At 38.5% G+C, this 14,557-nt stretch overlaps 2 protein-coding genes across 2 annotated transcripts; one reads left to right on the top strand and one right to left on the bottom strand.

The window, feature by feature from the left end:
• Window positions 1–49: 49 nt before the first annotated feature.
• rnf180a (ring finger protein 180a) lies at window positions 50–8,749 on the bottom strand. The gene is made up of 4 exons (XM_079637997.1): window positions 8,008–8,749; window positions 4,641–4,872; window positions 571–696; window positions 50–392 (listed from the first exon to the last, which is right to left on the bottom strand). Exons 1-4 carry the CDS (start codon window positions 8,617–8,619, stop codon window positions 190–192), a joined length of 1,173 nt encoding a protein of 390 aa, XP_079494123.1. The 5' UTR covers window positions 8,620–8,749; the 3' UTR covers window positions 50–189.
• A 1,902-nt stretch (window positions 8,750–10,651) lies between these two features.
• Window positions 10,652–12,187, top strand: htr1aa (5-hydroxytryptamine (serotonin) receptor 1A a; the record flags this gene model as incomplete). Its single annotated transcript, XM_079637683.1, has 1 exon — window positions 10,652–12,187. One exon carries the CDS (start codon window positions 10,652–10,654, stop codon window positions 11,852–11,854), a length of 1,203 nt encoding a protein of 400 aa, XP_079493809.1. The 3' UTR covers window positions 11,855–12,187.
• Window positions 12,188–14,557: the final 2,370 nt, after the last annotated feature.

The raw sequence follows: 14,557 nt of genomic DNA, 5'->3' as shown, positions 1-14,557 counted from the left end.
ATCTTTGTGGTAAACAGATCATCAAGCTTGGGAATTTTAGCTGCATGGATTCATTTCACTCTGTGATGATTGGTTGGCGTTTCCTACACATATAGTCCATAAGCAGCTGCAGTACGATTCATTTTTTGCCGGCTTCTCTATTGTTCTAAGAGTTCAGAAACACTGCAGACGGCTTCTCGCGCCTTCTCTTTAAAAAGAGAGGAAGAAGAAATAGCAGAAGAAGCAGAAGATAATGAAGCCAATGACCCAGTTGACGGAGTATATATAGATGATCACCATGTCCATGTCAAATCGCCAGCCATGCGAATCATCCTCAAAGTTGAAGGAATCAAGCCTGTAGCCCCCGTGAGGGAACTGGCGTCTGCCAATTGGACTTGCCTGCCTTTGAAAGCCTAAGAAAGACAGATATAGATAAAGAGTGGGAGAGAGGAAGAAAGATGGAGAGCAAGACAAAGCACAATGACTATTACAATGAACATTATACCATATGAAGAATAACAACTGAATCTGCAATTTTAGAGTTTATTTATGGTGGAATTAGTGAAATATATTTAGATTTCATGGTTTTACCTCCGAAAATGCGAAACAGTTTACGGCAGCTCGGAAGAGGCCATTTTGCACAGCTCGCTTTCTGGAAATTCTGCTTCCGAGACAGGTATTCCTTCGGGAAGAACGTACGAGCTGTATGGTTCAGTTCTGTGAAGAGTGGGATGTGTGAATTTATTTATCTGTGCATCATTAATGCTCTCAATGCAATGTGCATTAAAGTGCATTACTTTCAGAAAGCCCAAACTCAATTTATAATTATTTTACATATATCTCATAAGGTGTCCTCAGATCAGATCCTGTCTGCTATATTTTATGTCACGTTTAGTTTGAAAATCAATAAGAGCCTTTTCTGTTCAATCACTGTCAAAAAGCGTAAACACTGGGTTAACATGAAGGAATTTTCCTTACTTTTCATTGCACTACCTTGAATAAAACTATTAGCGGACTACAGTTTAAAGCTCAGCAGTAAATATAGTTGACTTTTTTTGACCCATCTTTCTCAGCTCTTCCATCCTTGTACACCAGCACTCTCAGGTCCTTTAATTCACATCTACTTTGCTGAGTAGATTATTCACTGTCATGAACTTTTCCCCTCAGATCTCATCTTAAGATCTATTCTCACAGTACTTCTCCTCTCCTCACTGTTAATCCATGTCTTACAGAACTGTTTGAGGGCCGACCCAGAAGCCTAATGCTCCATGGGTTCCCTTGGGAATTTATAATGGGTTTGAAGTCTCTATAGCCTTTCTTTTTTCTTTTTTTTTGTAGAAATTTGTTAGCAACTTACATTTTTAAAGCACACAAAGTTCTAAAAATGCAGAGTTGAGGTATGTAGGAACTTCTAAGTTCCCCAAATTATTGCAGAAAATCTCAACTACAACAACTTATATTATTATAATATAATAATATATTATTATAAAATCATATAAAATGTAAAACAATCAGAGGTGGACAAAGCACACAACTTCCTTACTTGAGTGAACAGATACTGCTGGTCAAATATGACTCTGTTACAAGTAAAAGTTTTAAAAACTGATTTTTACTTAAGCAAAAGTATAGAAGTACTCATTTTTAAAAGGCTCAAAAGTAAAAAGTAAATGTCAATGCATTGTTTTATTATTGTTGAATTGTTGTATGTAATACTTACAGTCCCGTATGCCTCTGAATCTATGCCTGCCTACCCTCATATCAATATCACATTTATTTCTAGAACACAATTCCAGTTGTGGGATTGAATGTGAGATTGAATAAATGCACTCAATGATCTCCACAATGGTTTCGAACACCCAAATGGATGTTCCCTCAAATAGTGCCCTATTTAAAGTTTTTTGGCTTTTAGTATGAATATGTTAGCCTTACTGTTATCTATAAGCTAGTGTGCTCCAAAACAATGACAAAATGCGCATTTAGAAGACCAAACCCAACACTGAAAAAGAAAACAAGGTTGATGCCAGAATCCAACGTCAGATTGACGTTAATCTCCAACATTGGACAGACATTGTATTGTGGTTGAAAATGAAATCTGGTTGACGTCAGAAACCAACATCAGTCGGGTTCTGACGTCAACCAGACTTTCATTTCCAACCAAAATACAACCCCTGCAACCAAAATAATTCCCTGACTGACGTTACTACTTTCTACTCAAGGACCTTGAATTAAATGTAGTGGAGTAAAAAGTATGATATTTGTCTTTTTCAGATGTAGTGAAGTTAAAGTAAAAAGTTTCCAGAAAAAAATATACTCAAGTAAAGTACAGAGACTCAAAAACTAAGTACAGTACTCAAGTAAATGTACTTTGTTACTGTCTATTAATATATTTTATACTACGGGGCTGTTGAATTGAATCTGATTGCTTGACGAACATTCTAAGGTGTGCAATTATTTAATTATTTTCAGGGAAACGCACGGCTAAAGTAGTTCCAGGCAGGTCTTGACCGCATTAAAGTTCCATATCACTTCGCCAAGTGATCAGTTATTTCAAAGGCCTTTACAGCCTACAATAGCAAAAAATAACCAAAACCCACAACGACACTGACCAAGCAAATAAATATAGTAAACAATAGGATAAAAACGTCAATTGATAAAATTTTTTTTACCACAAAATATATTTTTTATTATGTACGGAAAGCACACTTTCTTTCTCCCGTTCTCTCTCCCACTCAAACGCGTGCTCACACAACAGTACGGACACACTCGCACAGAAATGTGTGTCAGCGCGGCTCTGACGATTTTGTCAGTAAAATAGTTTAAAGGAACACTCCACTTTTTTGGAAATAGGCTCATTTTCCAACTCCCCCAAAGTTAACCAGTTGAGTTTGACCGTTTTCGAATCCATTCAGCCGATCTCCGGGTCTGGCGGTAGCACTTTTAGCATAGATAATTGTATCTGATTAGACCATTAGCATCTCTCTCAAAAAAATGACCAAAGAGTTTCGATATTTTTCCTATTTAAAACTTGACTCTTCTGTAGTTACATCGTGTACTAAGACCGACAGAAAATTAAAAGTTGTGATTTTCTAGGCCAATATGACTAGGAACTATACCATCCAAGTGGATGCTGCACATTGGTGGTGGTTTGAGGAGATTCCCCGCCTTCTATGTAAAGCGCTTTGAGGTCTCAGATAAAGCGCTATATAAATGTAACAAATTATTATTATTATTATACTCTCATTCCTGCGTAATAATCCATAGATATATACACTAGATGTCGCCTTGGGGTTCTAAGCATGCGTCAAAACCGCCGCCATCTTGGAACAGGGGTCTTAGCTAGGTAACGCTGCTATCTCCGCCTGTACTTTCGAATTCATGGATGATGCCGGACTTTTGTGCTGCACATGGATGTTCACACAAACGAAATCTGAACTAGGAAGAATGTTTAAAAATGTTTTTTTTTTTTAACATTTTCTCTAGACTCAATGATAAATACATGTCTGACCGTTGGAACGAACCAAAAAAACTAGAAAACTGCATTCATGACGATTTATGGTGATTTTATTTCCGTTAGACCTTTGCCTACATTGACCATGCATTAAAGAGGAGGGGCTCCCCTGTTCTATGAGGGCGGCTCTATTGACGCATTCGTTCCAACGAACTGCCGTAGCCAAGGCGACATCTACTGTATACATCTATGGTAATACTCAAGGAACTGTGCTGCCGTACCATGAGTGCAGCAGGCGCAATGATATTACAAACTTAGTGCCGGTCACGTTAGAAGTTACCTAGCTGGGGACTATTTTCAGGTGCTGCGTAATATCATTGTGCCTGCTGCACAGGATGGTACGGCAGCAGCCTATTCGCCACCTTGGAATTATAAGGTTCTATCTGCATTCTGACTGGTTTTGAGATATTGAGCTTTAAAGTTTTTGCATCCCATTCGACTGTGTAGAAAGAACCTTTTTTTCCTAAATAAAAAGTTCCAAAATGTACACAACTTAAAAAACAACATCACATAATGTAAATAAGTTGTCACAGAATAAGAATATGTGAATAACTAAATTTTGACAAAAATGTCAGATAGAACCTTATAATTCCAAGGGGACGTATTTCCAAAAATAGTGGAGTGTTCCTTTAACAACTTAAAAGTTACATGACATTTCTCACTACCGAAGTAAAAACGGCTCTGTTCTTGGAGAAGAAAAACGTACAGTTTTGCTGAGACGCTGCTGAACACTGAGAGACTCACAGACTGAGGAAACGTTAATTCATACACGATTAATCTCTCTCTCTCTCTCTCTCTTTCTCTCTTCTCTCTCTCTCTCTCTCTCTCTCTCTCTCTCTCTCTCTCTCTCTCTCTCTCTCTCTCTCTCTCTCTCTCTCTCTCTCTCTCTCTCTCTCTCATAACTGCATTAATAACTGAATTCTGCTATCAGTGGCTGAAGCCTCCATTAGCTAAATTACCTTTTGGAATTAGCAAGGAGGCTACAAGAGAATACAAGGACCAAAAAATACATGATCTGAAGAATGTTTTGATGTGTGGTAACCATAGGCGTTGGTATAACCATAATTATTCCTTATAATATATATTATTATTAACATTATAAGTCCCATTTATAAAAAGATACCAGACATTTCACTTTTTTCCTGAAACAAACCTTTCTGGAAGAAAACATGTGTTATGGTGGTTCTGCACAGTGGACAGGGTGTGTTGGTGGGGCAGTTTTTGGCCAGTGTCCGCAGACAAGGCTCACAGAAGACGTGGCTGCAGGGATGGCACATGTATGGACTGAAGTACACATCCAGACACACTGCACAGATATAGCCTTCACGATCCCGGCCGGGCAGCTCCTCATCCTCACTGCTGCTAGATGGGTTCCCTGTAGAGCTCTTCAACAGAGAGGAGATGACTCAGTGCTGTTAAACTCAACAATCTGGTGAGCTTCACCTTTACCAGGGAGCATCGCTTTCAGTGTTATGCTGATCGTTCGTATAAACAGTGTTTCAACTTGACCTTTAACACACTTGGTTGTTGGACTATGAAGCATCTTTTGGATTGTGTTTAAAGACAGGCTTTGAGCAGGGGTGGTGTGTCCCACACAAGAGTCCACTGGTGCACAGGGACTGTCAGCATAATTACAGCTCTCCCCCATTGGGACCTCAGGAGACCATGCTCCTTTTTCCCTAGTTGTGTCATTAACACCAAATACACATCTCATAAAAGTCTCCACATCCCACTTGACAACCCAGGACATCACATGGAATTTTGTTTTTAATGTCTCCATTAGGTGTACATGCTTCCAAGGTCAAAAAAACACTTTAATTTTCTCACAATTTACATTGCCGTATTACCTGTTTTCAGTCTGAAATTGTTCAGTTCAATAAAGGATTCTAACTTCATATTTTTTTACTGAGAACCTGCTATGGTCTGATTGGCCAGATCAGATGGCCCAGTCTGTTGTGATTGGTGTATTGCTTACATCATGTGTTAGAAACTAAAATCCCATGACCATATCTGAATTTCAGCTCTGGAGGCTCCCTCGCCTGTATACACAGTGATACAAACAGTAACAATGCCGTTGTTTTTACCATATCAATTTGAGCCCGAGTCCACATCCTCATCCTATTGAACTACATGCAAAGTGGATTTGCTTTCGCAGCACATAAAACAGCATCTTCTCGACATGTTAGCCTCAGCTACAACTACAATGTTTGAAGGTGTGTCAAAGTAAGATGTTCACAGGCCGCTATTGAACAGTGTTTGGCGAAGTTACTTTTAAAAGTGATGCGTTGCAATGTTGTGTTAATCCCTTAAAAAGTTTTTAAATGTTTTAGTGTCTTTATATGGAAAGTAATGTGCTACTTTTTCTCACCTGGGCTGGGCTTGCTTGTTTATTTGTTTTAATAAAAAAAACTTGTATATTTTTTGGCAAATGTAATGGCCTTTTCACACCAAAAGTGAAATGAATAAGCCTCAGTTTAGGGTGCAGCTCAAACAAATCTTTCAGCTTCAGCAATACAAAGTAATTTTTGCTTATTGTACGGTTGAATTGGATAACTTAAGGTCAGCAAAGACATTAGTTATTAAAGTGACAATAAATACACAAAGTATATTTGTATTGTTTAACATATTTCATTATTACAGGTTTGCATGATATTCTGAGTTTGCATTTCACTGTTTTTATTAATTTTGAGGAATACTGAATTTTGTGCAAGTGAGATGAGTAAATGCATGCTCACATTTAGTCTAGAACTACAATAACCATCATGTTTACAAAGCGCACACAACACGTCTGACTCTGCACGATTTCACTCAACATTAGGACGGAAACGTTTTCAGTCAATAAATGGGGAAACTTGAAAAAGTAACTCAGGTTTGTTGTAAATTTAAAAGTAATGTGTTACTTTACTAGAAAAAAAGTTTTCTGATTACGTAACTCCCATTACTTGTAAAGCATTACCCCCAACACAGCCAATGAAGACCATACAGTAGGCAGGCATTGTGCAAATGGTTAAATAAATAATTAACAAGTGTATTTTAACTGGTATGCCATGCCACACTGTACCAAAAAGATGTTGATTGCTCTCCAAAAGGGGGAAAACTGCCTACAACTCAAATTATTATGCCACTGAAATGAACATTTAGGATTTATGTTTCTCTTCACTGTATTATGAAGGGCCCTTACCTCCTCCTGCCGAATCACAACTCACCCTCTTCTAGCCACTGAACGATGAGAAATGAAGGAGCAGCATCATTGCATTATAGGCTATAGTAATCAGACCAAAACCATGAATTATTGGACCAGTGCTTTCTAAGAGCATTGTCTATGGTTTGTGATTTCTTATGAGACACTTTGGGGCATTGTGCTTTAAAGATTAATCATTGTGAAGAGAAACATACACTTGAAATTTTACAACAGTGATGCAGTGAGCGTTAATGCTGGTGAATGGGGTTATTGCATTGAGTTGAGAATCCCTAATGCAGAACCTGTTGATTGTTAAAAGATGCCCTCTGCTGGAAAATTATACATTCTGTGTTAATGATCCATGATCCTTCAGCTTTATATTGTGCCAGCAAAATAAATAAATAATAATAAATAAAATAAGGAAGAAGCAGTGAATAACATTTTTAAATATATGAATACATGAAAGGGATAATGTGCCAGTCAGTTATTATTGCAAAATAAACCCTAAAATGAAATATTAATTTGAGGAAAATATTTAAATAAAAAGTTGTCTAGCACAACAGAAAATAGTCAGTCAGCAACAAAACAAATACTGACACAAAAATATAAGCCTATTATTGTTATTATTATTATCTGCAATCAGTTGTTGTTCTGTGTGGTGTGTCCATTGTACCATTGTGTGTCCATTGTTTTAACTGAAAACTCATTTCCTTGACCACATGTCAAAAGTTTCATATTTATCATAAGTAATAGCTCAGAGATAATACTTCTGTTTGTCAGCCAAACTCTTTTGAACTAAAATATTTCCTTGAAGTATCCTCTTAAATATTAAGTTAGTATTTTAATACTTTCACAACTTATTCACATGCTCACGGTTCTCTGATATTAGTCAAAGACCACATGACACGCAGGTAAACAAAATAAATATTTAACTTTTCCCCCATTTCTATTATTTTAAAATGATCTCTTTATGTTTGACATTTTTATAATTAAATCAATTAGCTTTTCATCAACTCACAAAAACGAATATTAATTAACTAAACACGGATCCTATCATACCAATTGATCATATTTATATATTAATTTAATCTTTTGGCACCAACTTTACGGAAAAAACTTTATAGAAAACTTCAAAGCATATCATCTTAAGTTTGTTAATGCATTGTCTTTTTCATTTCAAGTACATTTGATAGACAGAGACTTGCAGTAATTGCAAAGAAGTTGATCTTATCTTCTCACTCTTGAGTCAAGAAAGCTAATATTCTGACAGAAAAGCATCGGCCTGTCACGCATCGCTCCCAGCTTGAGCTGCTCGTGTGTGTGTGTGTTTCTGCTTCACCTGCACGTTCTCCTGCTGCTGGTTCTGTCTGCAGCGCTCTCTCCTCCTCTGTCTCCTCCTCAGGCTCTTCATGCGTCTCCTCTCTCTCTTGCTCAGCCTGCGTTCCCCAGTGGGAGTAGCTGTGAGCAGGGATGAAGTCACTCTGCCAGCCCGCTCTCCAACCTCCTGTTCCTCCTCAGAGCTGCTGAGCGACATCAGAGGAGCTCTGTGGTTGAAGGAGCTGCCTGCTTCCTGATCTTCGCGAGAGCCTCTAATAATATCCGATCTAACAGGATCAAGATCGGACCTCCTCGAAAGCATCATAGCCCTGCTATAGTGAGGCTGAGCAGGAGGGCTTATCCTGTGGCACGGGGAAGTGGAGGCCTGCTGGCTGGCCGTGGACCTCAGCGTATGTCCAGTGAGGACATCACAGTCTGGAAAGAGCAGATGAGAGAATCCTCGTGGGGAGTATCGCCCCCTGTAGTGAGCCTCTCGATGGGTGTCCATGTAGTCCAGACTGAAGGCCTTCCTGTGGGCAAGTCTGACTCCAAGTGTGGCCCTCTGCAGGGGCCTGACCTCCAAGCACAGGGCCTCAGCCGTACGCCCACGATCCTCTCCTCCACGTGAGCCCATCTCCGAGATCAGACAACTCACTGGCGAACCGAGTCCTCCCCCCCCACTGCACCCAACTCTGCAGCAGAACGGGAAACATTTGAGTTCATTGTTGAAGAGGTGAGCAGGAACATACTGGCCCCCTGAGGCATTTTGCACTGTTGACAAAGGTAAAGCCCCCTAAATAGTGGCAGTTCAGCGACCCAATTGTCTCTAGGGGCCTATAGAACTCAAACAGCCCACAATGCTTGCATTGTTATAAGGGTGGTAAAATTAGGTGAAATAACTAGACCAACCTTTTTCAACAGACCCGGTCAGCTCTTTTTCTATCTGAACAATTAGCAGCACATGGGAATATGAGTCACGCTGACAGAAACGAAATATGTGCTCATTTCATACAGTTTGTGTGGTCTCCTTCTTGGAGCTTTACCGTAATATAGTGATTAAGTTACAAGTGCAAATAAACAAATAAAAAAGTATGTGTGTGTGTGTGTGTGTGTGTGTGTGTGTGTGTGTGTGTGTGTGTGTGTGTGTGTGTGTGTGTGCGCGCGTGTGCATGCGTGTGTGTTTTTTAAAAATATTTTGAATAAAATATTACATAATAATTCATATGCAATAAAATAATACATATATCAATATAGAAATGTGTGCAAAATGTACATTAATATCAAATGCATGATATATGTAAATTATCTTTTAATTGGAATATTTTAATTTAATGTACATTTCAATGGATGACAATGGATTTGTTGTAGGTCATTTCAAGAAATTGTTAAATCAATTTAATGCAACTTTTAAACAAAATACATTGTAAATATTAAACATTAATAGACTATTCAAATATTGATTATTAATTTAAATGATAGAAAAAGATAACGCTAAAAGATTAAAACAACTTAAACCAAAGAGACATTCAAGTTGAATATGATGGGTTAGGCATTATATGGTGTAATGCTTATTAATATTAATAATCAATGTCAAAACCATGCTCTCAAACCTTTTCTGTTTTAATCATCCGAGCATGTTGTCGGCTTTGCTATAGCCAGAGTTATAAATGTATTGATATTATTTATATTCTAGCGCTTTTGAGAGAAAATCTATGCTGCATGGTTTTGAGAGTGATCTGAGTCTTTAGGAAACGGGGTCTCGTTCAATACTTCGCCGTCATTAATGTTCTTTCATCTTTTTGCCATGCTCTCACCAGATGGCAGCAGATTTCCGTTCTGGGTAACACTGGGAACTGTCCGTGGTGCTGAAAGTGCTTTTTTCTGATGCATCTCTACAAAAAGTCACAGAGTGCATATTTTAATAATTATAATAATCATCCAACTGTTTATGATATTCGAAAGCATCATCATTATACTGGCATATTATACTGTCAGTTTTGCAATGAGCATATCATAATACATATATTATTTTTATACGTTTTCAATTCATTAGTTGTTCACAGAATTATATGCTCTTTAAAGTATTTTTCATCTTTCTTTCCAACCATTTAACTTATTTTATTCCATTTGTTTTCTTAAAAAAAAAAAAAATTATAATAATAATCCAGATAAATTTCAAGCTGATATTTTTCATTAGTAGGGAAATCCAAATTGATTGGAAAAAGTGCAATTCGTTTAACACTGCAAAAATAAAATAAACAAATATAAAAGTTTTAGAGGGTTGTTAAAAAAAAATCTATTTTCATAATTGTGCCTTAATTGACAACCAAGAAACAATTGAACAAGCACGTTCTTGAATTTGTGTGCTCAACTTTCATAACATCAACTGTTGAATATATCAAAAACATATTAGAATAGCAGCTCATATCCTAAATACAACTTTGTACTACTTTAAAGCTTGCACGACAGCTCTGCAAAGTGCGCGCGCCAACCTCTCGATCTCTGACGCACTTAGCACGACTCGTATAAATGAATTCACTTCGTCACTGGGCGCCAATGATCGCAGCTCGAGCGTGCGGCACTTCCTGAGCCCGGAGCCCGCCATGCGTCTTCAGAGCAGCGAGGTGACCGGCGCGAGGGACTGTTTCTGAGTGACCGCTCTCACCATGGAGAGTTACAACAACACCACAGAAAGCCAAGACTGGAGCGGGAACGAGACGACAGTTAGTGAAGTTGCTCTGTGTTACCAAATAATCGGCTCGCTTTTCCTGGCTGCGTTAATTCTGTTTGCCATATTGGGAAACGCGTGTGTCATCGCTGCCATCGCCTTGGAGAGATCGCTTCAGAATGTGGCCAACTATCTTATCGGCTCTCTGGCCGTCACAGACCTCATGGTGTCGGTTCTGGTACTGCCCATGGCAGCCCTGTATCAGGTTTTGAACAAATGGACTTTGGGACAGGAGATGTGCGATATATTCATCTCTCTTGACGTGTTGTGCTGCACCTCTTCCATCCTGCACCTGTGCGCAATCGCTTTGGATAGGTTCTGGGCCATCACCGATCCCATAGACTATGTGAATAAAAGGACCCCCAGAAGAGCGGCTATCTTGATCAGCCTCACTTGGCTAATAGGATTTTCCATTTCCATTCCGCCCATGTTGGGTTGGAGGAAACCAGAGGACCGGGCAGACCCCGACGCGTGCACAATCAGCCAAGACCACGGGTACACCATCTACTCAACTTTTGGAGCTTTCTACATCCCCCTCATCCTCATGCTGGTCCTCTACGGGCGGATATTCAAAGCGGCGAGGTTTCGTATAAGGAAAACGGTGAAGAAACCCGAGAAAGCCAAAATCGCGGACAAATGCCTCTCGGTGTCTCCGGCGCTGTTCCCGAGGAAGGCAAACGGCGAGCTGGGCAAAACTTGGAGGCGAAGCGTGGAGCCGCAACCGTGCGTAAACGGAGCGCTGAAACACGCGGAGGACGGAGAGTCGTTCGAGATCACAGAAGTTCAAACCGTCTCCAAAAACCACCTGAGCCTCCCCAACAACCCTCAGCCGTGCTTCGAGAACAGAAACGAGAAAAACACGGAAGCGAAGCGCAAAGTGGCGCTGGCCAGAGAGCGCAAAACGGTCAAGACTCTGGGAATCATTATGGGCACGTTCATTTTCTGCTGGCTGCCCTTCTTCATCGTGGCGCTTGTTTTGCCATTCTGTCCAGATTGTTTTATGCCCGAGTGGCTGACGGCAGTCATTAACTGGCTCGGATACTCCAACTCACTTTTGAATCCCATCATATATGCGTACTTTAACAAAGACTTCCAGAACGCATTTAAGAAGATCTTGAAATGCAAATGTATTAGACAGTGAACGAAGAAGCTATTTGATGGAGGCTATTATGCAGATATCGATTGTTAAAGAACTGCTCTAAAGGCATTAATGGACAGCACTTCAGCACAAGAAGAGTTAGAGCTCTGTCCTTGTGTATTTGTTTATCTGTGAAGTTAATCTGCTTCCACCACAACACAATGTGCATATACCACTGGATTAGATCGAGACTCTCAGACCAGCTGCGTTCGTGCATTAAACAATAAAGCCCTTAAACAAAAAAAATGCTTTTGTTTTACACTGTATATGATGAAAGGCACTTTTCTCCGAGCAAGGAGCTGTTGGTGGGATTGTAAGCACACGGAGACACCAATATCCAGCAGATTATTAATGTAGAAAAATGTAATGTGAAATAATTTCTCTTACATCTATTTGTTTTCAGCAGAGTTTTCTTATGACATAGACTGACTGGAAATACCTTGAAATAAAAACATAAATCTAGATCACACAAAAAATCACTGTATTTGAATCATTGCAGTTGGGAAGGGTTGGAAAAAGCTTGCAAGGGGAAATGTACACATTGCCACATTCAGATGTACAATTCAAGAAAGTAATGAACAAAAATATCAATTATATATTCATATTCAAAATGAGTTAGTATAATGCACTCTTAAAGGAACTTGCTAAAAGGATTATTATGCTCTTTTTTTCTTCCTTTGGCACATAAAGAAGCTTCTCTTAAAACAAAGATGTTTAGTTTGCATAAGGACGTACAATTAAAATATGTGCACATAGATAATAAAGCTATAAAGCAATGTAAAGCATGTCAGTGCCAGTATCAGAGATGCGGTGCGTACACAATGAGGCGCAGTTAGGCCTGTTTCTCTAATACTGCAGTCGTGCCACACTACATTCAAAAAACTCATGTAGAACCTGTAAACCAGTTCACGTGATTCACAATTACAACCCTCAACAGGCTTAAAGATCCTAATACCCTCAACTGAGTCCAAGGCAAATAACATGACTCCAGAATTGGCTTACGCCACCCCAAACATCCTTTACACGTCTCTCCAGATGTTTAATTCTTTAAAGCTAGTCCTTACAGATTATAACCCTCCTCCACTTCCAGTGACATTTTCAATGTATCTTTCGAGTGGCCACGGGCACAGTGATGGGCGCAGAAATGTTATTCAAATAACATCCTAAGGCTCTGCCCACATAGAACCGTGGCAAAATATAAATGTCAGAAAAGAAAAATGGAAAATACCCAATGTAATGTTTATGATTTGCCTTTCCTCCTACATCTGTAAACGTGCTGTTTTACTGACACACTGCCCCATGTGACGGACGAGGTTGTTCGGATGAGATGACGGCATTGATAACTTGACAAAGGATATTGTGAATGAACACAAAGCGCTCGTGCTAATATCCTCTGCTGGAGTGAAATTTTGCTGACTCACTCCTTTAGCGCATAATGAACAATTTTGACCCATTTTCACTTTTGACATTTTTTTTAAAAATGTACCACCTCTGCTGATGACAGTGGTCATGCCCCCGTGTCAAAGTAATAAATGACCAGCCACCAACTTTGGCTTGATTGGAAACCATAGGGGAAAGGCACAATATGAATTCCTCCCCCTTGCGCCCTGGAGTAAATTGAAATGGCCACGAGGGACATTCACAAGGTCATTCTAACCTTGATAGAACTATTTGTGAGGCTAAATGACAAGTGAAAAGAACATCCTCACTCTCTTCCTCTGAGGAAAGTCTCAGTCTAGAGACTACAGTATAGCGGCTGTTAGTTACTCAGCTGACCTTTGTTTCCGAGCATTAAGAAGAAGAGATTAAGCTGCATGTTTGTCATTTCTTTTTTTTTCTTTTTTTTTTTTAAAGTGATACATTGCCAAAGACCTATGAATCATCGCTTCCTTGCTCTTACACAGCATGCTCTGATGGATCTTTCCCCTGCTGGATAGCATGTTAAAAGCATATAGGAAGTAATTATTACAAACTACATCTGTGTGATAATTGTTGGATGTCTGGATAGTTGCACATGACCTTGTTGCGTGTACGTATTAAAAGGACAATTTTCTTTTTAATTCAGTTCAGGTTAAAGTTGTTCAAAGCTGTTTAAAATGTAAACATTTTTAATGAATTGCTTTGTTTACAATTTATCTCAGTTTTACCTTTGTATATAAAACAATTTTAGAATATACAGTATAGTGAAACTCGAAAAATTTGTGCAAAAGTTCATTTATTTCAGTAATTCACCTTAAAAGGTGAAACTAATATAATATAGACTCATTATATTTCAAGCCTTTATTTGTTATAATTTTGATGATTATGGCTTACAGCTGTGAAAACCTTTTCACAATATTCGAATTTTGAATTTGGGGGTTTCATAAGCCATAATCATCAAAATTATAACAAATAAAAGCTTGAAAAGGCAACTAAATAGATAATAATCAACCTTTTACTAGCAAAGTTAAAATTACTTTTTAATTTTATTTATTACTATCACTTAACTTAGTTAAGTAGAGTTTACTTAATTCCATATGTGAAATTTACTTTAAAAATATGCGTGTACAATTTACTTAAAACATATTTGTGCAAAAACTTGCCAAAGAAAAATTAAGTACATTTTGTTTATTGTTTTTTTCAGTGCATATACTATTATAAACTGTAATATTGTGAAATGTCATTACAATTTTAAAATGTCTTTCTTCGTTTCAATTTTAAAATGTA

Source organism: Phoxinus phoxinus, assembly GCF_949152265.1.
Source record: "Phoxinus phoxinus genome assembly, chromosome: 15".
NCBI lineage: Eukaryota > Metazoa > Chordata > Actinopteri > Cypriniformes > Leuciscidae > Phoxinus > Phoxinus phoxinus.
Note: the sequence above shows the minus strand (reverse complement) of the source record. Positions and strands in the feature narration are given on the sequence as shown.